Source organism: Erigeron canadensis, chromosome 7 (genome assembly GCF_010389155.1).
Source record: "Erigeron canadensis isolate Cc75 chromosome 7, C_canadensis_v1, whole genome shotgun sequence".
Taxonomy (NCBI): Eukaryota; Viridiplantae; Streptophyta; class Magnoliopsida; order Asterales; family Asteraceae; genus Erigeron; species Erigeron canadensis.
In genome coordinates this window covers 37,435,724-37,462,496 of record NC_057767.1, presented here as the reverse complement: position 1 = coordinate 37,462,496, position 26,773 = coordinate 37,435,724, and the positions used below count along the sequence as shown (strand labels likewise).

At 32.4% G+C, this 26,773-nt stretch overlaps 3 protein-coding genes across 3 annotated transcripts; 2 read left to right on the top strand and 1 right to left on the bottom strand.

Annotated features, from left to right (window-relative positions):
• Positions 1-1,152: 1,152 nt before the first annotated feature.
• On the top strand, positions 1,153-3,344 carry LOC122608588 (putative F-box/LRR-repeat protein At5g02930). The gene is made up of 4 exons (XM_043781684.1): positions 1,153-2,346; positions 2,449-2,649; positions 2,793-2,967; positions 3,064-3,344. The coding sequence occupies exons 1-3, from the start codon at positions 1,171-1,173 to the stop codon at positions 2,817-2,819; spliced, it is 1,404 nt and encodes a 467-aa protein (XP_043637619.1). The 5' UTR covers positions 1,153-1,170; the 3' UTR covers positions 2,820-2,967; positions 3,064-3,344.
• Positions 3,345-5,630: 2,286 nt separating this feature from the next.
• Positions 5,631-7,631, bottom strand: LOC122608568 (eukaryotic translation initiation factor 2 subunit beta-like). Its single transcript, XM_043781660.1, has 9 exons — positions 7,502-7,631; positions 7,261-7,363; positions 7,041-7,096; positions 6,890-6,935; positions 6,483-6,571; positions 6,242-6,387; positions 6,019-6,161; positions 5,811-5,896; positions 5,631-5,711 (listed from the first exon to the last, which is right to left on the bottom strand). The coding sequence occupies exons 1-9, from the start codon at positions 7,544-7,546 to the stop codon at positions 5,634-5,636; spliced, it is 792 nt and encodes a 263-aa protein (XP_043637595.1). The 5' UTR covers positions 7,547-7,631; the 3' UTR covers positions 5,631-5,633.
• Positions 7,632-19,380: 11,749 nt separating this feature from the next.
• On the top strand, positions 19,381-23,409 carry LOC122606664 (receptor-like protein kinase FERONIA). The gene is made up of 2 exons (XM_043779503.1): positions 19,381-19,531; positions 20,493-23,409. The coding sequence occupies exon 2, from the start codon at positions 20,515-20,517 to the stop codon at positions 23,185-23,187; it is 2,673 nt and encodes an 890-aa protein (XP_043635438.1). The 5' UTR covers positions 19,381-19,531; positions 20,493-20,514; the 3' UTR covers positions 23,188-23,409.
• Positions 23,410-26,773: the final 3,364 nt, after the last annotated feature.

The following is a 26,773-nucleotide window of genomic DNA, read 5'->3' as shown; positions in this document are numbered from 1 at the left end:
TTGATCTGGTGCTTTGGTAGTCCTTTTGGTTTATTCATAGATCTGTCAGAGGGATATTCATAATATTGAATATTAGATCTCATCATATACGTATCCATCAATTTGCAAAGGTATAACTTTTAATTACGTCTTATCAATCTGTCTTACATATATATGAATATGAATGTTTATATAATATAAAATATTGAAAGAGTAATAATTTATATAGATATTTTGGGAAAATAAATGTTGAAATTTAAAATGTAAACAGGAGATAGATAAAGAGTAATAATTTAAGAAAAATTAAGAGGGATGTTTCCTTTTTCCTATCAAAGGGCCCCTTTATATATGATTCGAGTGATTGAGCCGCCTTTTTCTTTTATATAGAGTCGTTGTGGTTTTTCAGTTTCGTTCGATCGAACAGATTAAAGGACCAAAACTTCTCTTTTTCAAGCCTTGGTATCTGGCGGTTTTGTAGTCCTTTTGGTTTATACATAGATCTGTTGGAGGGATATTCATAATATTGAATATCAGATCTCATCTGCTCATCATATACGTTTCCACCAATTTGCAAAGGTATAACTTTTAATCACGTATTATCAATCTGTCTTACATATATATGAATATGAATGTTTATATAATATAAAATATGTATGTGCGTGTGTATATGTTGGTATTTAATTTTGCATCTCGTTTTAGTTATAAAGTTGTAATAATAAAACATGATTTTCTAACATTATCTTGGAATGTTGGTATATGATTTTTTTACAAAAATTTCTTTTTTTTTTCTTGCAATGGGTTTTTGTTAAAAGAAAATTTAAAAATAAAAAAAAAATTAAAAAACCACACCAAAAAAACTCTCATGTTTTGGTTCTCACGTTAACCCTACCCTAGTTTGTTTGTTGTATTAGGCCCTAGTTGTTTAGTTGGTCAAGTTTGTATCCATGTTCTTAGGCAAATAGTTTAATTTTTCTAGTGTAAATAGGTGTGATAGTGTTGTGTGTATGTAGTAAACTTTGTCTGTTTTGTTACTTGTTATTTAGGTGATCAGATACATCATTCATTTACCTGTTACTTATTATTTGTTTATACACGTAACAGAAAATTAAGCGAACAAGGTTGATTTGTTACACTTTTATGCACTAATCCCTTGAATTTAACTTTAGATACAGGGAAGGAATTAAGAAGAAGATGGAGGAAAGCACGATTGATGCAGTGGACCGGATTTCGCAGCTTCCAGATTCTATTATTCACCACGTACTGTCGTTTCTTTCGGATCATCCAAAAACACTTGTTCGAGTGAGTGTATTGTCAAAGAACTGGCATTCTCTAACAGCTTCTTTACCGATTTTGAAGTTTGACTGGTTAGATCTAGGGGATAATCTTTTCAAGTATGTCCAGTATACCATGTCAAGATTTTACGAGCAAAAATTCAGTCCACACACATTAAACATTGATGCAATCATATCTGAGCCTGCCCATGGAGATATTATTGACAAATGTGTTAGGTTAGTTCTTCAAAAAGGCGTGCAGGTGTTAGTTCTGAGCGTTTCAAGTTGTAAGGGTCAGCAGATGTATCGTTTGCCTACCAAACCCTTATCTGCTTGTTCGTTATTATCTTTGACGCTTAAATCATGTGAACTGCCTTCGTCATTGATGTTTGATACTTTGACATTCACGTCTCTGAAGTTTTTGTCCCTTAGAGAAGTACCAATACATGATGATGAAGTGATCACGTATCTGACCGCTAGTTGTCCTGTTCTTGAGGATCTTAATATAGAACTCTGCTATGGGCTCAAAAGAATTTGTGTTAATGCGCATCAAACCCTTCAAAAGGTTCAAATTAGATGTGGGAGTCCAATTGATAGAATAGATATTGAAGCTCCAAATCTACGTTATCTTCTTGTGGATGGAAACATATGGAAGCCGACATGTATGAACTTGGCTTCCTGCGAAAAGATCAAAACATTCTGTTACTACGGGCATCTATCAGAACCACATTTTGCTGACATCTTATCCAGCTTCGGCTGCATCCAAAATTTGCTTTTGTGTTCCCGTAGCGATAAGTGGAGTCTGTCAGTTCCATCCTTGAGGAGCTTGGCATTACAATGTAATGGTGACCTAGATGAAATTGATATCTATGCACCTAATTTACTTTTGTTCGAGTATTCTGCATATCGTATGGGTCTTGGGCAAAAGTTGCTTTCTGCTCCTTTTAAAAAGGAAGATTCCGTCCATCCAACTGCATTTATGGGAGACGTCAAGTCATGTTTTCATGTTGACACTATTTGGTTTAAGAAGTTGAGGTGCTTTCTGGACAAGTATCAAGGAATCGAAGTTTTGAAGCTTCATATTCTTGTGGACGAGGTATTTACTAGATTGCATATTTTGATGTGTTATTACTTATTCAATTAACGATATAATACAATCCTAACTTACATTAATATTTATCTACCACTCTTCTTATAGGAGGGTATAAATGCCAACGAATTAATGGGGATCAAGTCACCAACTTATGAACTCAAGCATCTGCAGGTAGAATTATGTGATATACAAGATTTTGAAGATGTTGTAGATGCTTTACTTTGGTGTTGCCGACCGCTATCACTAACCTTAAGACTAGAAGGTCATTGTATTTGGTTGAAAAATCAAAGGCTTCATAGACTCAAAGTAAGTTCTATGATTTTTCTTTCATATAATATTCATTATTATTGTCTTTTGCATTACATGGTTTTGATTCCGTTTTTCTTGAACCTTTAGATAAGGATATATCTACTCTTTCCCATTATTAGCTTTCCTTTTTTCTTTTCCAGCATCCATACGAGAAGCTATTGAAATAAGAAGATCGAGGCCAATTCAAAATTAGGTTTGTCTTGACTCAAGGTTTGGAAGCCAAACAACACTTCACTGACTTGAATTTGTTGGCCGAAGCATTACATTGTGACACTGACACATACCCAACCACAATAACCTTCATAAAGGAAAAAGGTACTGCTTTCCTTTTTTGATTAACTAATTATTTTTAGCTACATGCGTATGAGTATAATAATAAATTCTTTGTCTCTCTTGTTTATACCCAAACAGTTGTTGAATAAGCACGGGATAATAACGGAACAATCAAAGGTATGCAAATCTCGACATTTGAACATCCGTTGGATTCAGCAACACACCGTGGGTCTCTCTAAGTATAACTTACTTCTTGCCTTTACTTTTTTATGTTAAAATTTGTTGAGACAAACTTTTATTTGATTACTTTTGGTTTATGAGATAGAATTTAAGTAAATGCGGTGGATTTTTAACACATTGATTATTGTTGTGTAATTTGCCGTAAAGTTTATATGGAACGATCCATTAACATTTTAGGAGATTGTTAAGCATCTCAACACATACTGTACGATTTTGGCCTGTTTGACAGGCTCCACTTCAGCCAATCTTTGATATCGAATATTTCAGAAAATGGGGCTTGTCTCAATTTGGTGTGGAAAAGTGGTATGCCAAATGATTGTGATGCAAAACTAGTGAACCTGCATTTATTCAGAAGTGCCCTTTGCAGGAGTTTGATTCTTTTTTCCCTTCCAAAATCACAATCATAAATGTGGGTTGGGCTTCAAATTGATCTTCATTGCAAAAGTCTCGGTCACTGTGGGTTACTTTGAGAGAGGACATTTTCATGAATATGATAATGGTTTTAAATTCGTCAGCAAAAGTGATGTGAAATAACAGGTACAAGCCCAAATTGCAATTGGCGAATGAGTTTGGGGAAAACCCTGTTTTTATACGATTTTTGCTTATTATTTCTTGTCAAAAACTCAGAATTGATGGCAAAGCCCAAAGCTGCCCCAAACCATATTTTTGGCACATGTGGTCTGAGAAAATGCCAAAATCTCCAAATCGCATTGCGGTTCCCCTCTTCTTCTATTACTCTTTGTTAGATACAAGTAAATGATTTGTCATTTTTTTGATTAATAATATCATAATATTCTACTTTATATAGATCTGCGGGGTTCAAGCGTTTTGTTCACAAAACTCGGACACAACGAATTGTTAGGTTTTTAACGTCGTTTTTTGGCTAGATTTCGAGATGTAAAATATCGCATGTAACTTGTATATCATATTACTTTTAAATTATCATTGAACTTGATCCCCACCCAAATATTCATCTTTGTAAACTTTTTTCACAAATTACAAATATTATACAATGTTTGATATCTTTTTCGATTTAAAAAATAATAAAAAAAATATAGACATCTCTAAGTAGAAAATCATAATGCCTCGATGAAAGAAGGGGTGCTTCTGATGCTTGAAACAATTTGTCTTATACTTCTATAGTCAATAATTTCATTTACTGAACTCAATTACTTGTTACTCTTCAGTTTTTTGTTGAGGTCTATCCTATAGAGTTGCTAAAATTAGATTAGTGATCGATTTCTAAGTGTTGTCGTAAACCTAATTGGTCACTTCTATTTATGTAATCTATGGTTCAAACCGTATTCAAAGGTTGGGTATTTTCCATTTTATTCCAATTATAGCCCTTTGGAATGTAAAATATATCTCGTATCACCAACTCTATAGTATATGAAACAAATGTATGCATATCAGGTGTTAACTAATTCTTTTTTCTTTTTTTTTTGTTTGTTGATATATAAAGTATAAGGTAAATTATACTTTTCGTCCCTGAAGTTGGCAGCTTTTGCACTTTTTGTCCCTAACGTTTTCTTATTACAATTTTAACCTTAAAGTTGGCAGAATTTTTCTATTGACGTCTTTTGGCCAAACGGTGTTAAGTTTCAGCCGTTAAGTCTCACACGTGAGGGACTGAAAGTGCAAAACGTGAAAAGTTCAGGGACGAAAACTGAAATTCACTTTATCAATTGTGATCATCTTCATCTTCTCTAGCTGAGTGGCCGGAAAATTCGTCGGAAAAAATTAAAATGTCAATATCTCACTTGTTTCTTCAAATTAGACCACGAAACCACCACCAAACTTCTCAAAATTAATTTCCACACGAATCCTAACCAAAAGGTTTCAGATTCAACACTTACCGAAAAACTCAAAATATGAAACCGTATTCGGCTTGCCATTGCCACACTAGTAAGTTACATATTTAGCTAAAGGTCAGGATCTGCCTAACTTTTATTCGAGTAAAAGTTTTGTGAGTGTGTTTTTTAGTATGTGTTACATTATATTGGAGATTTTTTTATTTTTGTTGGCAGTGAGATATGAGTTTTAGTTAAAAGACAAGTTTTGTTGGGTTCGATTCTAATACAACCTAATTTTTTTGGTGTGTTAAGGGATTGTTATTAATGGGTATAAAATGTGGGATTGCTAATGTCTAAAATCTGTCCCATTTGAATGATTTTATACAGACGGGTCAACTGTTGCACTTCTAATGTTATAGAAGGGTCTTTTAAGAACTAGAATGACATATCTAGAGTAAGATAAGCTTCATTGACATCTAGAGCGTTCTAACAAGACGAGTTACAGTTCGCCTATTCCTAATATCATCAACTGTATTAGTTTGAAACAAGCACAATCACGATTATTAAGTTAATCTAACGAAAGAATGCCCATCTGAAAAGTCGTCTTATAAGTCCTTTATTACATGCTGAAACTATCAGAACCTATTTCCAAGGTGAAAAACAAGGGAGACAACATTATGACCCGGCTTTCCGACGCCCTACCAGTGCAACAAAACCAGCCTTAATAGGGGCAACTGACCGCCCGGAACCACACTGCAAAGACAATTCAATACATCATTATCAACATCTATATTAAACCATGATTATGATTATGATAAATTTATTTTGTGTGCATTGAGTATATGTTTTGACCTGCTCACATCTTAAGAAGAAGAGACGATTCTCCTTTGAAAGTATTGTATCAGGACTTCTGCAGCCATTGCATATCACATATTCATCTGCAGTCGCAACCAATAACTTTAGTACAACCTTCATAATGCACAATGGTCCTTTTTTGTACTTTTTCGAAGCACTATAAAATCGTAAATTCCTTACGTGACTGCAAGTCGACAAAACTTACTTATGTATCTTCGGAGGATTCCTTCAAAGTTCTTAGGAGCAAATCGACCCTTGACGACTAATCTCTGTTGACCATCAAGGGAACCACTTGTTCCCATTTCAGCCAGTAAGAAAGTCATAACATGATCTGGTTGCCTATGCATTCTGTATATCTAGAAATGTACGTTATTTCTCCACGCACATTTAGTATATTTTTGACCAAAGTTAAAACTCATAATGCTTACGTGCGGCATAGATCCATAAAGTTGACAAAAACCGTCTTTTTTGTGCCTTCTCGAAGAACTTGTGGAGGTCTTATGACTGTTCTTCTCCTATCTCCAGCTAGTTCAGGGTTGTTCTCTCTTAAAGTATGAAAAACTCTAGTTAAAAGCTGCATATTATATATTACTTGTGTTTAGCAAGACCTTAATACATTTAAGTTTCAAGAGTTTACGAATAAGTTATAAACATTAACAGGAGACACACTTCCTCATAGTAATAATCTCGATCAGTTCCTTCCCATGGTAACTTTGGTTGCGGATTGCTAATATCTTCTACATACTCGCTGCCAGCACCTACAAAATCACAAAGAGATACGCCCATACGGGTCACATGTCGTCACAACTAGAAATGACAACTTGACCCATTTTGGTTATGCTTTTTCTAAAATTGACGGGTGAAGTACATAAAACGTAGCTCAAACAGATACGGGTCAAATGTCGTCATAAGTTTATTTTTAATGCGTAAAACCTTCTATATATGTGCTAGTTATTTATTAAAATTTGAACATATAACGTTTTACGTCAATCCAGCTCTGACGTATACAAAACAACCATTTTGGGCATTAGCCAACCCGTCCGACCATCCCATACTTGCCATATAATCTACAACACCTGCTCCTGAATGAGAACTTCCATCATTCATCAAATCAGTTCCAACCTAACAAAACAAGAATCAACAAATTAGATTTGGCCCGGATCACATAAACTGTCTTTTAACAAAATTCATGAGCAAAGACCATGTTACAAAGACCTTGAGTCTCACCGATTTTTTCTTCTTCTTTTTCATACCAGCAAATGCATTTTCTACTCCATCAGCAACTACAACAAAACCGTTCATTTATATATATAAAGTCATTTACCGACCCATTATCAGTACCTCGCGCCTGAATTATATTACATATATATATAGGTTCTGGTTCAAATAAAACATATATGAAAAAATGGAGCAATCTACATATATGAGTAATTTGACATATACTCACTTGATAGGTTATCTATCTTTTCAGATATGTGATCATCTTCCTCAATATCTTGGATTACCACCTTTTTCTTCTTCTTTTTCTTTGTAGGATCAAAGGGAGCAATCTACAAATATATACACATCCAATAGTCTCTAATAACATTCAAGAATTTGTTATATTTATCGAAATTGAATTTCCATAACACAAAATGCACATTTTATCGAATCAAAATCACATATTATGACATAAAAATGTGACTTACTTCCGGAACATCTTCTTTGGATTCCAAGTATGTTTGTTCTGCCATTATCGATTTATTCACGTATATGCAACTAATGATCGATAACGTTCTAGTTTTTTGTTTTCTTTGAGATGCAAGATTAGTACCAAGAGATAAAGTAGGATTATACAACAAATCGCTTCTGAATTTCTTTTTATAGTTATAGTATTGACCACTTCCTATAATTAGGAAGTGTAGTTTTCTAAAATTTCCAAGTGTAGTATTTGTCTCTATTCAAACATAAAATTCCAGGATATAGAAAAGATCCATCCATACTTGTAAATTTTAATATTATAAACAATAATAATAAATAAATAAAAAAGTTATAAATCTAACCCGGCCAATTTATCTTATTAAGAGTTGCTATACAAGTCAAGTGTGTATATCTCGATCACTAGTTATATATCTTTGGGTGGGATGGAAATGATCGAGTTAGGAAACGATTACATGAATAATACTATTAAATCGTACATGTGAATAAAAAAAACTCTATCTTCTCATTAAGGTTCATAAAAAATACATCATCCGTTTAAACTTACATTAGTTTGTTTATCCGAGTTCATTTGCATTCCAAATAACCAAAAGGTGTGAATACATTTGATTGTAGTAATTGAATACCTTTAAAATGTACCACTCTTTTTTTTCCAAGTCGGTGGTGACACACCCTGACAGTAATAGCCAGTGGTGCAACTAATTCACACGATAACAATTCATAACGCGCTTAAAATTTGGTTTGAAAGGGGAACTTACTAGTTAGATATATATGTACATGTAGTATATTAGCTAGTGGGTTAGATATCTAAATAGCAGTTTATTACGAGTAATTATAATGGTAATGACATATATAAACCACACTATACATATAAACATCAACAGGTAGTGGTGATGTTGACGTCGAATAGTGTAAGTTATTGATGTAAAAGAAGTTGCATAATCATTATACAGATCCAGAAGACAAACATCATCATCATCACATATAAAAATATGTTCTATGATAGTAATCCACATTTATTTAGAGGACGGACAGAGTGTGACACGCTTTAAGACCCTAATAAGAGCATCAAAATAAGCATAAATATTCATGATCGATCCATCCACCCATCCAGGATGCAAGTACTTTGCATTCTTACCATAATACGATTAATACCGCGCAACTAATTAATATTAATATATACTAATAATAAGTAGTGGCTTTTGTCTTTCAAGTTAGGTTGTGGGACGTTAACTTTACTTTATCTTTCAAGTCGAAACATACAATTTGTGTCTCCTTTGGCCTGGTTTTATTAAATGTAGCTACAAGTGGTTTGATGCATGCACCCAAATCTTTCATAAGTGTGCTTAAATTAGGCTTCTTGTTGTACTTTTCGGATGCTAAACGCATACTATCATGAGCACGAATGCGAAAATGACCTGCCACAAATTCCTCAAAGTTTTGCAGGCATCCAACAGCATCGATCTCATTAGATATATAAACATACTAAACAAAGGGAAACAAAGGAAAAAGTAAAAACTCATAATCTTACCTTGGGTGGTTTGTTCATGGTATACGTCATTGTTTTCAGTGATTTTATATAAGTAGTCTCATTGTATAGGAACGAAGCATATTCTCTGTAAGGAGAGCCTTTCATAGTTGCATATGCAGGTTCATTGAACAACGGATCGGTCTTAAAGACATCATTCGATCTATATGGAGACCAGAAGTTGGAGCATAGTCGAAGTGCCAGGCACCCACATCGACTCCCACCCATCATTTTTAGTAGGAAGATTCAAGCGAACCTCACCACACTTGAACAGATTTGGATTGATACCCAAACCACCAGAGTGATAATGCACACGCTGAAACAAATTCATTCAATAGGTTTTAGTCTAATTGACTTCGTGGGTTGAGTTCCACGTTTGTTGACAAGTGATTTAGAGTAGAGGTACATGAATTGTTAGAAGTGGTTTGATGGAGGATGAAGAGAACGTGAATACCTCCATATAATTATAAATGTTTGGGGTAATATGATATCATGAATGTAAAGGGTAGAATGATAAATAAGATAAGAAAAGATAACATGAGAGTAAGCCGAGTTGACCTTAGAAAAAGAATTTGGTCCTTGAATTTTCTTTTAATGATTAGATGGAATGAAAGAGAAAAGTATGGTATGGATACAGTTGATATCATTATATTGATGATAACAAATAATTTAGCAAATAAGTAACAATATATAAATGGTTTGAATGAAATGAATTGAGTTGTGGGACGAAGTGCTTTGAGGTAATGCTTATGAAAATAATGTTTACTTGATGATGGTGCAGAAGTATAGAACAAATATTGTCATAATTATGCGAAGGGTGTATGGTTATCTGAACTAGCATGGATATTATCAAAAGACTGAGTGCCAAAAGGAAAATTATGGATGTAACAAGTAATAAATTCAAATATGTTTTCTAGTCTCTTGACTAAGGGCTATTCATAGTTTGGTAAATTTATAATTTGATTTGTTTAAATGATATAGACGATGAGAAAATTGTATTGAGCAAGGTTTATATTTAAATGCGGAATAAGTCACATTAAGGAAATGATTCAGTTTAGAGAATACGGTATTATGGTTAAAGAAATTCGTTGGTACGTTTACTGGAAAGCAAAGAGTCGATTCAATATGTTTATATGTTTACTATGAGTATAAATTTTATGATTCGAGTCATAGTGTATTCGATTTATTTATATTCTCGAAGTCAATATTCTCATTAGTATGGTTTTATGGGAGATAAATCAATTATAGAGTTCGATAAGGATAATAAGTTGGTACCTAAGAGATAAATTGAAAATTTAATGTTGATAATTTATGAGTAAATGATAGTAAAATATAGGTCAGATGATAATGGTAGGTTGAACAGTGTCATTTTTGAACTATAATGAAGTTGGTATAGAAGTTTTAAGATTCGTTACTATAAGATAATTGAGGATGTAGAATTTATAGGGTGATGTTGAGTGCGTAAGGAAAAATAATTAAGAAATGAAATGGTTGATTGAATCATATGAGAATTAAGAGATGTAAGATAATATAGAAAGGAAAGTAAGGTTAATGATAGTAAATTAATTGATTAAGTTGATCATAAGGAATTAGAAATGCTATTACCTTGTTAATTAGTGAATTGGTGGAAATGTAATGGAATTTGGACCGAAAGAACATTTGTTATTACACAAAGGAGATAGTAATTAAAAGAACTATAAAAGAAAAATAAAATATATTGGCGGGTGAGGCGGAAGTAACAAGTATATAGACGATGGTGACAAAGTTCGCGGATAACGTTATGACTTTGAGTGATAATCATAGTGTTTGGTAATGAATCTGTAAGTAGTGATGATGGTAATTATGGAGTGAGTTGTGATGTTGTTTGGTATTAAGAAAGAAACTACTGAAATCTTTTCCGAGATAGTGTTAAGTCTTTCTTCTGATAAACAGATGAAATTTAAAAATGAAACTTAGTGGAAGCTACAAGTTTAATATATTGAAGTGAAGTTTTCCAAGTCCTTTAGAAGAGTAGAAAGAGAATCGTTACATGGAAATAGCTTAAAATTCGTTAAATGTAAGTTGATTCATCTAAATGAAGTGGCATTGAGATGATGCCACCGTCAAGACTTTAGTAGTATTGATAAAACTTAGTTAACGTATAGTTATAAAAGTTGGATAGTGAGTATGAATGCAATGATGCATAAATTAATAATGATCATTTAATAAAGAGTTTATAATGAGAAAATACAAGATATATGGAATTGTGATTGAATTTGGTATAAGACCATAATGCAGTGAAACCCGTGGCACCATTTATAAGACCATTGAGTGGTGAAACTCATGGCATAATACTATCGGTATAAGACTACAAGGTGGTGAAACCTGCGGCTTTATTATTGTAGTGTAAGACCATTAGGTAGTGAGACATATGATATCGTGATCATCAATATAAGACCACTAGGTATTAAGACCGTGGCATCGTTATTATTAGCATTGAGAAATTTTTATAAAAGTTGGAGTTACCGCCGAATTTAATAAAGACCATCGAGGTATGTTTAAAGTTGTTGTTATATAACAAGATGTGTTAGACATGATTGGTGATGTGTTTAACCCCACATGAGAGACTAAGATAGTGAATTATTATGATAGCATGAATATATTGGTTTTGTTTTGTTTTTGATTGTTATAAGACTGTCATGCTATACATCTAATAAACCGTGTATGGTAATTTTGATTAATGATGTAATCGAAATGTTTTAATTTGTGCAAGGAATTGTAGAAGAGATATTTATAATTAACTCATAAGTTTTAAGAGACAAAAGAAAAATGAATTATCTCGAGAGTTTGTAACTTATTTTAGTAATCCCTTAAGTGTGGGAAATAAGGAATTATGAATTAGGAATGAATGTGAGATTGGTTTGATAGGATAAGTGAAAATCTCTACGATGGTATGAGATACAAAAGCCCTTGTCAATTAAGAGTTCATAATTTTTTATTTTTTATTTTGAAATAGAAAACAAAAAGGTTTTAAGATCCCTGAAATGAGAAGAATATTGATAGATATTGAATGGAATGTTTATGGTGAAAAATATTGAACTCCCAATCATTGGGGACAAATGAATTAATGAGAGTTTGAAAGACCCGAGGTGTTCTTGAGATTTCGTAAAGATAAATGAAAGTAGTGAAAGACTTAAAGCGACTCAAAATAGACAAGAGTCGTATGTTGATATTAGAAGGATACTCATTGAAGTTCATAATTGGTGAATAAGGAATAATAAGAGTGTTTCCATAGAAAAGTTTGTTTTGGTTTTGCAAGTATGGAAAAATGGAGTTCACGATATATTGGACCGTTATGGATTTTGACTTGTGCAGGTAAAGTAGTATACAAATTAGAGTTGCTTGAGTAGCCATTTTGAATCAATAGCACATTTTCATATATCGCGAAAGTGTTTTGTGATAATATAATATGTACCCTTTGAGTTAAAGTAAATGTATTTTAAAAGTTGTTTTATGATTAAGAACAAATTGTTATTTCTATAGAAAGATTAAGGAGAATTGACAATAAGACGGTATGATCGTTCTAAGTGCAAGGAAAGCACTAAAAGAGATCAGAATATACTTGGGAGAACGAGCATGATTTGTTGGTGTATTATGCATTCTTATCCATAGCTTGGATCACGGGGACGTGATCGATTCTGAGTGGGGGAGATTTGTAACACCCCAATATTTTAAGGTAATAGAAAATTAACCCTTTTTATAGTTCTGACATTAAATTAACTTTCTAGTATTTTGTTTTGAGATAATGGGTTAATTTAGTTGGAACTTTAGTAGCTAGTGGGTATAATACCCCCCAAAAATTGAGATATAACGTGGCATGAGGAGGAGTATCCAGCCCCATTACTTGATGATTCATAATTTCACTAGCAAATCTCTCTCAAATTCTTACCTCTCCAAAATTATTCTACAATCTTCTATTACACAAATTTAATATATGAAATTCACCCCTAAGTTCTTCTATCTAATTGAAGAACTAAGAAACTAATTGAGAGATTGTGGTGGCCTTGTGAGGGTTTGAATTTAGCAAGAAGAAAAGGAAGGAAATTAGATTTAAATTGTTCTATATGTCTTTTGAGGTAAGAATTCTCCCTAATTGTTGAGTTATGAAATTAGGGTTCTTGATTTTAAAATTAGGATTCTTGGCTAGAAAAATTGGGGATTTTTGCTATCTTGGGAATTTTGATAAGGAACCCTAATGGAGTTATAAGAAGAAGCATGGGGTCAATGCATTTGATTTTTTATAATGAAACCCCATAGTAATAGACCTTATGTTTTAGGGTGTTTGGCTAGATCATATTATGAACTTGAAAATGGAATTTTGTGGGAATGCTTTAAGAGCCAAACACCATAATGAATAAAGTTTATGATGAAATCAAGTAGATGATTTTGAAAGAGTTGAGTAATGAAACTCATAGATATATAATTTGTTGTATTATGTATAGGTGGTGAAGATCATTTAATTGAGCCTTTAGCCATTGTATCTAATAGCCAAGTTTGAGGTGAGTGTATATGCATATAATCATGTTCTTGTTAATAGAGGTCATAGGTGGGTAAATTCCTATGACCCATTTGTTTGATTGGTTGTGAGAACTAGTAGGTGGGTAAATTCCTACTAGTCAAGTTGTTTGTATGAGCTAGTAGGTGGGTAAATTCCTACTAGCCAAATTGTCCATGGCCATATTGAAAATGAATTGTGATGAATTCTATGTTTGTGATTGATATGAATGAAATGGCTATCTTTGATAGGCTATATGTGGTGTTTGATGCACATTGTTATGATAACATGATTATGATTATATGTGTATGCATTCACTAAGCGTTGCTTATGTTTTAGTTATTTAACCCTTTTATAGGAGTTGATAGTAGCAAGAGCAAGAATTTGATCGAGTGAAGATTTGAAGGTTTTGGCCATCTTGAAGGTTGGCAATTTGGGTAATTTCGGTAGATAATCCCTTTTGACTATTATGGCTCTTGATACAAGCTTTTGATTTGGATGAACAAGTTCTTTTGGTGGGGAAAATATGTGGTCATGTTAAGTTTTTGGTCATGTTGGTTCTTATGATTTCAAAAGTAAGCATGGTCATTTTGGTTTGAATTGTCAACTTGGGTAAACGACCCATTCGGATGTGTAAATGATGTATGATCAAATGGACACTTGAGTTATGTTGTAAATTATGTCTTGTGAAGGTTTAAAATTAGATTTGATGTGTGATGGAACTTGTGTTTGAGTTTAAAAAAGGTTGCAAATTAAGTTAATAGTCAATTTGATGTTTGGTGTGTGCAGTAAGAGTACAGACGCAGACACGGCTGACCGTGCTCAACGTCTGCAGTATTTTCTTCTTGGTGTTCAGTTTCTGGGAGCACGGACGTAAAACACGGTCGACCGTGCTTGCGGCCGCAGTCCCCCTGTCTTCGAGCAAAATTTTTCCGAGCTTCATCCGATGTTTTTAAGGTCTGAAACTTATAGGATATGTTTATTATAACATATTAAGGTGTTCTAATTTGTTAGATTTTGAATTTGAACATTTTGAGTTTTTCACTTTATTTTGTCAAAAAATTTTCTAAGTATGGATTGGTCAAATAAAGTCAACTTGTGCAAAAAAAAAAATGGTCGAGTTGAGTTCTTACAGAAAGCTCAACCCCACTGCGCCGCAGTGGGTGCACGGGAGAACCAGACTTGCCTTGTTTTTGCATCAGATTTTGGAGGAGTATAAATAGCAAACCCTAGGTCGAAAATCAATCATCAAAAATCTTTCTAGGAGCTGTTCTACAAGGGTTCTTCTTCCTCCAATCAAGATTATTTCTTATGCGGATTCGTTGAAGATTCACGGGCACCCATCTAGATCGTATCCACTTATTGTCTTGCAATTTACTTTTCATCAAACGATTGGTACATCATGTTTCTCTTCTATTTTATTTATTATTTTGGATTGATCATGAGTGGCTAAACGTTTAATCATCCACCTTGATGAAACGAGACGGATAATGTGATTACAATATTTTTAATTCAAAAGGGTTTATTTAATTATCATTGTTCTGTGATCTTGATGATGTTAATTCTTTTCATTAATTAATTTTGATATTGGTTGCATATAATTCTTCGTTGGTGGTACCAGTTGAATGTGTATGTGATTTTAAAACGGTTACTTGTCTATAAGTAATTATCACTAGTTCATGGTATGATAGTGAATATCATTTTAAGAAAAGATTAATTTTGTCAACGTGATTGATATCGGTTGGTGGTACCACGCTATTGTCACTTAGGTTCAATTGATAATTTGATAGTCAATAAAACTGATTGTTAGAAGAATTGTCTTAGTTTTGGTGGTACCGGTTTGGGTAATTTAACTAGCAGTTAGGTGATTTGGTATTTTGTTCACGGTTGGTGGTACCACGTGAGTATCTTAATCTTGTCACGATTATCTTTAAACTCTAGAGAATTTGTTCTTCATTAAATGCAATCACATTTGAAGTCGATGGAAGTCAAGGTGGATGACTTTTAATTATATTGTCTGAAGTCTTTTTCAGTTTATGCAATTATTTTGCAAACCAATTTACTTTATTTGTCAAGAGGATTTTCGAAGCAACACCCATTTTTCAAACCATTTCATAAGCAACTAATCATTTCCAATCCTTGAGAACGAACTCAGACTTATCTCTTAACTATATTACAAACGATCGGGTCCACTGCCCGTGAATGCGTAGTAGCGAGTTTTTGGGTAGTTTTAGTTTTATAAATTTAAAGCTCGATTTTGCACATCACACACGGATTAATACAACCTTTGTTGATGTTTTGATTTATGAGTAATTCACACCTTTCAAAAACATATATATATTATGCATAATGTTTTTTATGTTTATTTTAAACTAACTTTTATCATTTATTTGTGTGATCAATAATTTAAAATAAGACATATTGAAATATAAAGATCTTATTATTTAAAAATGTATTGTGTCGAATATGGTTAATATGATAAGTATGTTATGTCTTTCTATAATAATATAAAGTTATGACAAGGTCTTGAATTCTTTTATAAAATAACAAGGACTTTTAAATTAGTTCTAACTTTTAATTACAACCCTTAGATCAAAATAATGATATAATTACGATAAGTAACACAACATTAGTAATTCTATTTTATATAATTAAACATTATATACTATTCGTACATATATAGGTTTTAGTTCAAATAAAACATATATGAAAAGATGGAGCAATCTACATATATAATTTGTACATATCCTCGCTTGATAGGTCATCTATCTTTTCATTAATGGTATTTAAAACTAAAAGCTTTTGGTGATGTTCGACCATACGGTCCTTAAGTTGGTCCTTATCAGGGGGGTCCGAATTAAGGGGTGATAGTGATGATGAAACTGGTAATGACGCCCAAGGGAGTTGTAGTGATAGTGATGATGAAAGCAGTGATAATGACGAAGGCAATTAAGGTGTGGTGATTGAGTTCATTTAATGATATGTTTGATGTTGGTTTGTTATAGTATGAGAATTAGTATCGATCTCTTGTAAGAGTTTGTACGTGTGTTAGGTTAATTTGTTGTGTTAGGTTTGTTTTTAGATAAAGGTGCAGTCATGATGACGGACGTGTGTGAACTTGTTATAGGCTATATGTCGTACTAGCCGCTATGTTATGAATGAAATGAAGTAGCTAGTGTTTTTTTACTATTTATCAGCAATCAAGAGATCGATGATGATGTGCCAAGATCTTGTACTGTTGTCATATTTTAAATTGTTAGTAATTCTTTTTTTTTTTTATCTGTTTTGCTTTCATTTCCGGTTGAGTTCATCAAGTTGTTGTAGGTGATACGCATAATTTGTAAAATTTCATCTTAAACAAGTTATTCTTTTCAGTTTTCCTAATAAGTATTTTGGAGATGAAACAAGAGACAACATAACTTTTTCGTTGAACTGTAAACTATGCTATTTGACTTATTTCTATTTAGTCATCCATAAATCCATTATAAAACACATGATAACACATGATATGTAATAGAGTTAATTATTTGCATGGTACTTAACATTTGTTTGATATTGTTGGTTTCATATTTTACCTTTAATTATTACGCGGATTATACCTAACGTTTTGAAGTAAAAATGTATTTTCGTGTTTTTTAATTACTTAATATTTAAGGTTTAGTTATTATTTTATTTATTTATATGAAAGGTGAATTAATAACGGGATAAATCATAAAAGATAAACCAACAAAATTTATGATAGAAAAAGTCTTTTATTTTGAGAATTTACATAGGAATTAAAAGATGTGGGACACATATAGCTTTCGTAATATGGAATATTAGATTTTTGGTGAACGATATTTGTAACATTCTTGACACAAACAGACCGCTTATTATGTGATGATAGTCTCTTAAAGTTGTCGGGCTTAAGTCGTGACTTGCAATAGCTAGCTAGATTAAAAAAAGGAAAGAAACACTATAACAACAATGTTCATATTGTCAATGTCAGGATATGAGAAAAAGAGGTTGCAATACATAGAATTTTCAGAGAATTACTAAAAAAAATACAATTATTATGAATGTTATGTCTTGTGAATGTATTCATTTTAGAAGAGAATGATGATGAATGGGGACTTGACTATATACATTTACAATTTAATATGAGAAGATAAAACTCTCATGGCCAATGTGGGTATATGGGCAAATGACGAGTTTTTGGTATAAATTGACTCCATTCGTAAAAGCCTACTCGTAACTCGTAATAGTTTAAAAAGTATACATATACGAGTGTTTGTGCAATGCTTTATATACGCTTAAGATCCAGTTAAGGGAATAAATTATAGTATGAGGGCCAAAACTTAAATTAGAATATCAAAAACGGTGATGGACCTAGTCTTTATGCGGCTACTATTTCGAGTATGCTGTCATACATTTATGATCTGTAAAAATATTCCCCTTTCATTTTTGACGCGTTATACAAATGGACCCTCTTCATGACTACCAATTTTTGTGTGGAAAACTAACCAAGATATTTAAATTAAATTGTTTTACTAGAGATGTGAAATAGTATAAAAAGGAAGGGGAGGTGATTATTTCAAATAGTAAAACAAATTATAACCGTATCTAAGTTTGTTTTTCATTATGTAGTAAAGTATAATGAAAATGAGATGTGTTACTCTATATTAAGATAGGAAAATCATTTTCAGAAAAACTTCCTATTATGAAATGATTATTACTTCAAAGCAAATAAAAAATATTGCATATACTAAAACATAAAGTTGTCGCTTGGTTGACAATGTTACAATGTTATAACAAAGAAATGATAACTTCTTTTAAAATAATACAACAATTTCAAAATCCTTTTAACTATTAAATCTTAACATGTAGAAAAACCAAAGGTAAGATTAAAAAAGAAAATTGGTGAAATTTTCATGTCACTATCCTATAGATTTTTTAAAAAATTAAGCTAATTTTTAGAAGGATAAATCATTTTTCTACCTATAATCCGATGCATTTTCGATAGCGGAATTTGTGTCCATTATATACATGTTTCCCCCGACTCCAAATGTCCAATCATCTTTAAGCTAGTTACTTTCACTCTTCCATTGTCGGTCGTCTCATTGATAACCATCTTGGTGATCTTTAAGACCGATACAGAACAAAATCACCTCCTATCTATCTTAGTTGTTTACATCATTTTCTGACCTCGAAAACCAATGAACCCATGTCATGCCTACTACTCTCTACCCTATAACACTAGTAAATGTGTAACCAGTGGCGGCCCTGAGGATTCGAATACCCAGACCGAGACGGGATAAAATATGCCCTAGCTCTTAGAGAATTTAAATATATATGCAATTTTTTGACAAATGAGACTTTATAAGAGTAACAAAATCATAATATTTATAATTTAGTCATTAGCTGATTATTGGAATCAAATATATCTATCTATATAACACATTATACTTATACATATACAATATATATATATATATAATTTTTAACGATTTTGTGCCCCCTTTAAACATGTGCCCTGTGCAGAGGTCGGATTTGCCTCTCCTTCGGGCCTCCCATGGGTGTAACCATTTGCGTCCTGCCTCTCTCATATCTCGTCCTTACTAGTGTCCTTGTTCTATGTGCCTACATAGAATTATAAATATATATAAAGGGTAATATAGTCATTCTCACCTCCGTCTCTATTGTTACATCAACCACGTTCTAAACAAACATATAAAAACTTCATAAAACCGGCCAGCTATTTTAACAAATCTTTATATTAAATTCCCTACATCTCTCTCTCAGACACACATATACATACATACACTCTGTATCTACATCTATATCTCTCTGTATATCTCCATCTCTCTCTCCAAATTTCACACCTCATTTTCATAACTTCCCATTTATATATATTTCTTCAATCAATTCATGTATTAACATTAATTAACACTTGCTTCATTCCATTTCTTTGTTTTTCAGGTATTTTAGATATATATTTTTAGTTAGTTAAGCTTCTTAGATCTGTTTATATTTAAAGAAAATTTATGGGTTTTAACTGTATGTATATTTAAAGTTTAGATTAGCTGAAAAGTTTAGATCTTGCTGATAGATATTACTATAATTGTTATAATTATTATATTGTTGATTATTAATCTTTATTTTTTAATTTTGTTACTTATTTTAGGATAGCTTATTAGATACTTATTTAATTTATGTGTAACATTTTTCAGTTATTTATTAATATTTGCAGTTAATTTAATGCTTATCATTTTTATTGATTTGAACTTAAATTTATTTTTATCTTATGTTATGTAACAACTATCATTTTTAGTTAATTTATATCAGATTTTGTAAATTGATAATTGAAACTTGATTTATAGTTCTTACATATATATTATGAATTTAGTTCAAAAATATATCATTTTTATTTTTTATTTTTCCCATTGTTGTATGTATTTTGTAAGGTTTTAATTTAAAAATTAGAAAAATTAAAAAATTATCGGTTGACTAGACATTTTTTTTTATTTTTTTGGTTGTAATTTCATTCAAAGATTGAGACTTGATTGTGCTTTTGTCATTTTTGTGATACTTTTATAAGATTTGGATTAAAAATTAGAAATTTATTAGTTCTCTAGATGTTATATTAGAATTTTAAGCTATGATTTAATTTAAAAATTAAAGCTTGATTGTGTTTATGTCATTCTTGTGATATTTTTACATGGTTTAGATTTTTGGAAATAGAAAACCTTTTAATTATGTTTGCATTTTTGTTATTACTTAGTTTAAAGATTGAAACTTGATTTTGTTTTTGTCATTTTTGTAATAATCTTATCAATTTATTGCGTTTCATAAATGTCTTTTACATATTTGTTACCCTTGAAATATAAACAATGAGAATTTGATTTAGTTTTTCTTTGACAATTTGTATAATACTTTTCAGGTTTGAAACTGTGGCAAGTATAATGAGAAGCCCTAACAGGTATCACCTGTTGGAATACTTATATGGTTTTCTACTATTAGGCAACCTAATTCATGTAGTTTTAGCTGCGGATTATGTCCCGGCCGACAAGATTTTGTTAAATTGTGGTGCAAATGGTGAGTTGAGTGATGATGATGGTAGACAATGGACATCAGATGCCGGGTCAAAGTTTGCGTTAGGTTCTAGTTCAATAGCTTCAGAGGCAGCAACGCAAAAACCTTCTGTGCCGACAGTCCCTTATATGACTGCTCGTATATTCAGATCAGAATTCACTTATAGTTTTCCTGTAGCATCGGGTAGGAAGTTTGTTCGTCTTTACTTCTATCCTGCTTCATATGCCAACCTTAATGCCTCCAAAGGCGTGTTTTCAGTCGTTTCTGGCTCGTATACCCTTTTGAAAAACTTTAGTGCGTCCGAGACTGCAACCAATCTGAACTTTGATTTCATATCTAAGGAGTATTCGGTGAATGTTGATTCTGGGACATTGAATTTGACATTCACTCCTGCTCCCGGAACACCTGATTCGTATGCATTTGTTAATGGTATTGAAATTGTGTCTCATCCAGATATTTATGCTTCTGCCGGAAACACCATGATTGTTGGTTCTAGCACAGGTTATGACATAAACAACAACACTGTTCTTGAAAATGTCTATCGGTTAAATGTTGGTGGGCAGGCTATTTCGCCTTCTAAGGATACCGGGCTTTTTAGATCATGGGGAGGTGATACTCCATATATCTTTGGGGCTTCCAATGGGGTTTCTGTAGCTACGGATCCAAACATTACTATCAGTTACCCTTCAGGCATGGAAGATTACGTTGCACCAGTGGATGTATATAAAACCGCTAGGTCAATGGGTCCAACTCCAGAAGTCAACACAGGCTATAATCTGAGTTGGTACTTTGACGTTGACACCGGCTTCTCATACCTGGTTAGACTTCATTTCTGTGAAATTGCTCCGGATTTCACCCGCATTAATCAACGAGTATTTGAAATCTTCATCAATAATCAAACCGCAGAGACCGAGGCTGATGTGATTGCTTGGGCAACAAAAAGGGAGGTGCCTGTGTATAAGGATTATGTCGTCTTTTTTGCCCTTGGCGCGCCCCGTGAGGATCTGTGGCTAGCACTGCATCCAAACACTGCATTAAAGCCACAATATTTTGATGCAATCTTGAATGGTGTGGAGATATTCAAGATAAACGCTAGTGATGGTAATCTCGCAGGATCACTTCCAGCCCCTGCTCCAGTACAACCAATCATTGACCCAAATAGGGGTTTGTCATCACCCAAGTCTGGTAAATCAAGCAAAACCGGGATAATTGGTGGCAGTGTTGGTGGTGGCATTGCTGCTGTTCTTCTTATTGGTCTGTTTGTTTGCTTTCTTACCCGTAAAGGCAAGCAACGAAAGGATCCAAGCTCGAGTGATGGCCCATCCGGTTGGCTGCCACTTTCCTTGTATGGAAACTCCCACTCTTCGGGTTCTACCGCCAAAACAAACACCACGGGAAGCTATGCGTCATCTCTACCTTCAAACTTATGCCGACATTTTTCATTTTCAGAGATCAAAGCAGCCACCAAAAACTTTGATGAAACTTTACTTCTTGGTGTTGGTGGATTCGGGAAAGTCTATAAAGGTGAAATAGATGGTGGAACGACTAAAGTTGCTATTAAACGTGGAAATCCGTTATCTGATCAAGGTGTAAACGAATTCCAAACAGAAATTGAGATGCTTTCAAAGCTTCGTCACCGTCACCTTGTATCTTTGATTGGTTATTGTGAAGACAACAATGAAATGATTTTGGTATACGATTACATGGCTCATGGGACTCTTCGTGAGCATCTTTACAAGTCCCAAAACCAACCATTACCATGGAAACAAAGGCTGGAGATTTGCATAGGATCTGCACGTGGTCTTCATTATCTTCACACGGGTGCCAAGCACACAATCATCCATCGTGATGTAAAGACAACTAATATCCTCCTAGACGAGAAATGGGTTGCTAAAGTTTCTGACTTTGGGCTATCCAAAACAGGGCCTGCTTTGGATCACACTCATGTTAGCACCGTGGTCAAAGGTAGTTTTGGATATTTAGATCCTGAATACTTCAGAAGACAACAATTAACGGATAAATCTGATGTTTACTCATTTGGGGTGGTTCTTTTTGAGATATTATGTGCCCGTCCTGCTCTAAACCCAACACTTCCAAAGGAACAAGTGAGCTTAGCCGAATGGGCTCAACATTGTCACAAGAAGGGTATTCTCGACCAGATTATAGACCCATATCTAAAGGGAAAAATCTCGCCTGAATGTTTCAAGAAAGTGGCAGAGACAGCAGTAAAGTGTGTGGCAGACCAAGGGATTGAGCGGCCATCAATGGGTGACGTGTTATGGAACCTTGAATTCGCTCTGCAACTTCAAGAGAGTGCAGAAGACAGTGGCGGCAAAGGTGCATTGGATTTGGAAGAGGGAGTTTATGACGAATTGCCACTAAAAGGGAAGGTGGCTGATGATGGTTATGAAGGAAATGTGACAGATTCAAGAAGTACCGGAATGTCAATGAGCATTGGTGGGAGGAGTTTGGCTAGTGAGGACTCGGATGGTTTAACACCGAGTGCGGTTTTCTCACAAATAATGAACCCGAAAGGTCGTTAAAATGGCGGATTCCGGTTAGGTGCCGGAAAGTTAATCTTATTGTGATAAATTTGTATTCTATTCTTTTTTCTACACACAGGGTTGATTACTTTGAGCCCTTTTTTTCATTCTTTTTTTTGGTTACTTTGCAATGGGATAATATCTCTAATTATAAACTATAAGTTGTATGTACAAGTTTAACAGTCTTTTACATAATTGTTCATTTGATGCTCTTGGGATTAATTGTCATTTGGAACTCATTGACAAAAGCAACGTATATGTAGAAATTAGAAAATAATATTCGAGTCGAAGTTGAGATTATAAAAGCTTTAACGCGTCTTTTTATTTTATAGCGTAATAAAATATAAACAGATGCTAATTCTTGTAACCGTGTATTTGTTGTATGCATGGTATGTATGGGTTGCCACTGGGTTGGCATTAGACATAAGTCAACCTCATGGGATTGTTTTTTTCTTTTTTTTTTTCTTTTTGTATATAAGATCTGATGGTGAAGTGTAATGACAAGTTGACAACCATAGATTGAGGTGATTGATTCGCAAAAGTGGCTTCTCCATGTTAATGGTGGTCCACACTGCACCACCCACCACTTGTTAATAACATATATTTAGTATTAATTAAGTGTCTTGGGTTAATCATCGATGTTGAAATTTGTGATCCATAATATTAAGTTTTCATAATGAAAACAGATAAAGGTATCAAGGTAATAGTATTTTTTATATAGAAAATGATTAATCAATCTAATTCATATGTCTAAAAGGCTAAAAATCAACTTAAAATCTTAAGAATTTAACACGTGGATTCCACTAATTTTTTTTCCTAATATTGCCCCCTGATTTTTCTACATGTTATCATCTTATAATTAGATTGACTATTAAGCATATAAATTAGGTTGATTTATCATTATCTTATCACTATTGTATATTATATACTCCACATTTATAATGTTTGTTATGATAGTTGTAAAACGTATTACATTAATAATAATAAAAAACACTGGTAGATGTTTTTTTCTTCAAAACTTCAAAATCTCTTATATTAATATAAAAAAATTGCGATGATGTCATTTTATATTAAAGAAGACTTCTTAATATATAATCTTGAGGTTTTTATGACATCATCGAATAATAATTAAAAGTAGAGAAAAAAAGAAAAAGAATAATGGAAATTTATTCATAGATATTATGGCTTTAAAATATTTTTAGTAGATAATCATGAAAAATCATGAAAAGTTTCTATTGAAATGGGAAACAAATATATATATATATATATATATATATATTGAAATTGATTATTATAATATCAGCTTACTTAAAATATACAATATAATAGTATTCAACGTAATATAAAATTAAATACATTCATTGTGGTGTATCATTATAAATCAAATTCTATTCAAATGTCCGCATAATATGGGGTTGATTAGCTAGTTAATTAATAAATGAAGACCAACTAACAAAGTACTAATGGTCAACATACAAACATACAAATCTAGTATATACAATAATACATCTAGATTCATCCTAAAAAACTGGTTGATGTATGAAGTTCTATTCATAGTAATTACTTGTAATAATATAGCCATAAAATATAGAGTACAAGTTATGTTTGTAAATTATGTATAAATGACAGCCTTTAATGATAAAATCAAATATAGATGATAAAAGAGAAGAAATGTGTGAGTTGCCTATCATGTATCTAGCAATTTATGCATCGTAATGATAGATGAACAATTTTTATTCCTCCGTCTCATTTTAGTTGTCATGTTGAATAATTCTAACCGTAAATAACTTTATTTGTACTATATAGTAGTTGATGAAACTTATATGAACGAAAAGTACATTAAAAACTCAATCCATTTATATATTTTATATCAAGTGTTACATGACACAAACAAAGTTATTTACTATCAAAGTTAGTCAACATGATAAATAAAATGGGAAAGATGAAGTATTTTATTTTTTAACATTACGATATTAATAAAATGTAATGAAAGCGTAGTTGAGATGGGTAAACCATGTAACTTTTCTTCTTATACAAAAAAATAAAAAATCAAGTCTTTTATACCTAGTTTTGGTGTTGGTATAAAAAAGTAATCCATTATTATAACCGTTTCAAAGGTGCAAGTGGCACGATCTGTCGTTGACATACTAGTTTTCATCTTCACAAAATTAGTACCTAACCCATAAATACAATAATACAGATATGTGTGCACTGTGCACATATAAGCTGGGTGTATTAAGAATTTTTAAAAAACATCAAGTACTAAAAAAGAACCGATAAAATTCTTACCTGCCTTATATTTATTTACTCTAGCACTAATCGGAATAATTTTTCCAATATTCTTTCTTAAATTTTTATTTATTTCTTGATGCTTCTCTAAACTTCTCATATATAAATTTTGAAATCAAGTTAAACCATCATTATACATTTGCATAACTTTAAGGTAAAAATAGTAAATGTGAGAAATCTCATATGTCTAAACTATAAACATTATTTAGAAATATAAAATAATAATACTAATAGAATGAGTAAAATGTATGAACAAACGGTCAAAGTTAATTGTATAATTTGAGGACAGTTGGATGGTAACTATCAAAGTGTCAAGTGCATCATTGAATTTGGTGTATGACAATTTCTTTTCCATTTTTGTTTTCTCTATGTTTTATTTATATAGAAAGCATTTAAAGAAACCTTAACTAACTGAACTTCTTTAGAAGTGACATATAAACATTAAACATTATAATTCAACCTTTGAGTAAAGCTATATTTGTGTAGCAATATTATAACACACGAGCGTTGGTAGTTGTACCCGCGTGTTGCGGCGGTTAAACCGTGATGATAATACAAACCAGTGAGGGAGAAATCGATATGCGTGTGTGTAAATAGAAAGGAGAAAAAGAAGTTACTGTGTGTTAGATCTTGATAAGGTGTTTGTCTGCTTGTGTCTAGAAATACAGAATTAGAGGTAATGTGTGAATTATGAGCAATATGAGATATTGAAAATATTGCTGAATTTCGTTAAATATAGAGTCCAATATGTTTTATAAGGGATTATAGATAGAATTATCATATAACATAGAATTTTAGATATATAATGAATTATGATTATGATTATTGATTATGAATAAGATGTGAAGTGGAGTAGCAATTTTAAAGTTTAATGATGTTGATTTAAGTACATCTAAAATGATACTTACAGAACGTCTTTGTTGATAATTATCGCTCTTTGTAAGTTCACAACACAAAAGGCTTAGGTTTTGTAAGTTCACAACACATAAGGCTTGGGTTTGTGACAATGCTGATGTGAGGAGAAGAATAGGGGTTATAAAGAGGGGTATTCTTGAAGTGTTCAAGAAAAGTGAAAAAGCTTATGAATAGTTGAAGGATAGGAAGAATATGGTTCCTATAAGGACCGGCCTAATAAGGCAATGCAAGTATTATATTATGACACTTAAAAAAGAGTACACTATTACATTGTTACTACGTAGAGATAGGTATTATCTCGACATTAAACTAGACTCTAATTCTCTACAAAACATCTTTTTTATTTTTAGTAAAGACTCTAAAGCAGTCAGATTATTTCTTA

Bases quoted from the DNA above. Each gene is read 5' to 3' on its own strand.
- LOC122608588 (XM_043781684.1), top strand. From the start codon at position 1,171: ATGGAGGAAAGCACGATTGATGCAGTGGACCGGATTTCGCAGCTTCCA. The intron at 2,347-2,448 runs GTATTTACTAGA...CTCTTCTTATAG, and splicing joins TTCATATTCTTGTGGACGAG to GAGGGTATAAATGCCAACGA. The intron at 2,650-2,792 runs GTAAGTTCTATG...TTTCTTTTCCAG, and splicing joins AAAGGCTTCATAGACTCAAA to CATCCATACGAGAAGCTATT.
- LOC122608568 (XM_043781660.1), bottom strand. From the start codon at position 7,546: ATGGCAGAACAAACATACTTGGAATCCAAAGAAGATGTTCCGGAA. The intron at 6,572-6,889 runs GTGTTGTAGATT...GTGATTTTGTAG, and splicing joins AAGTTCTCATTCAGGAGCAG to GTGCTGGCAGCGAGTATGTA. The intron at 5,712-5,810 runs GTCAAAACATAT...TTGTCTTTGCAG, and splicing joins TCTTCTTAAGATGTGAGCAG to TGTGGTTCCGGGCGGTCAGT.
- LOC122606664 (XM_043779503.1), top strand. From the start codon at position 20,515: ATGAGAAGCCCTAACAGGTATCACCTGTTGGAATACTTATATGGTTTT.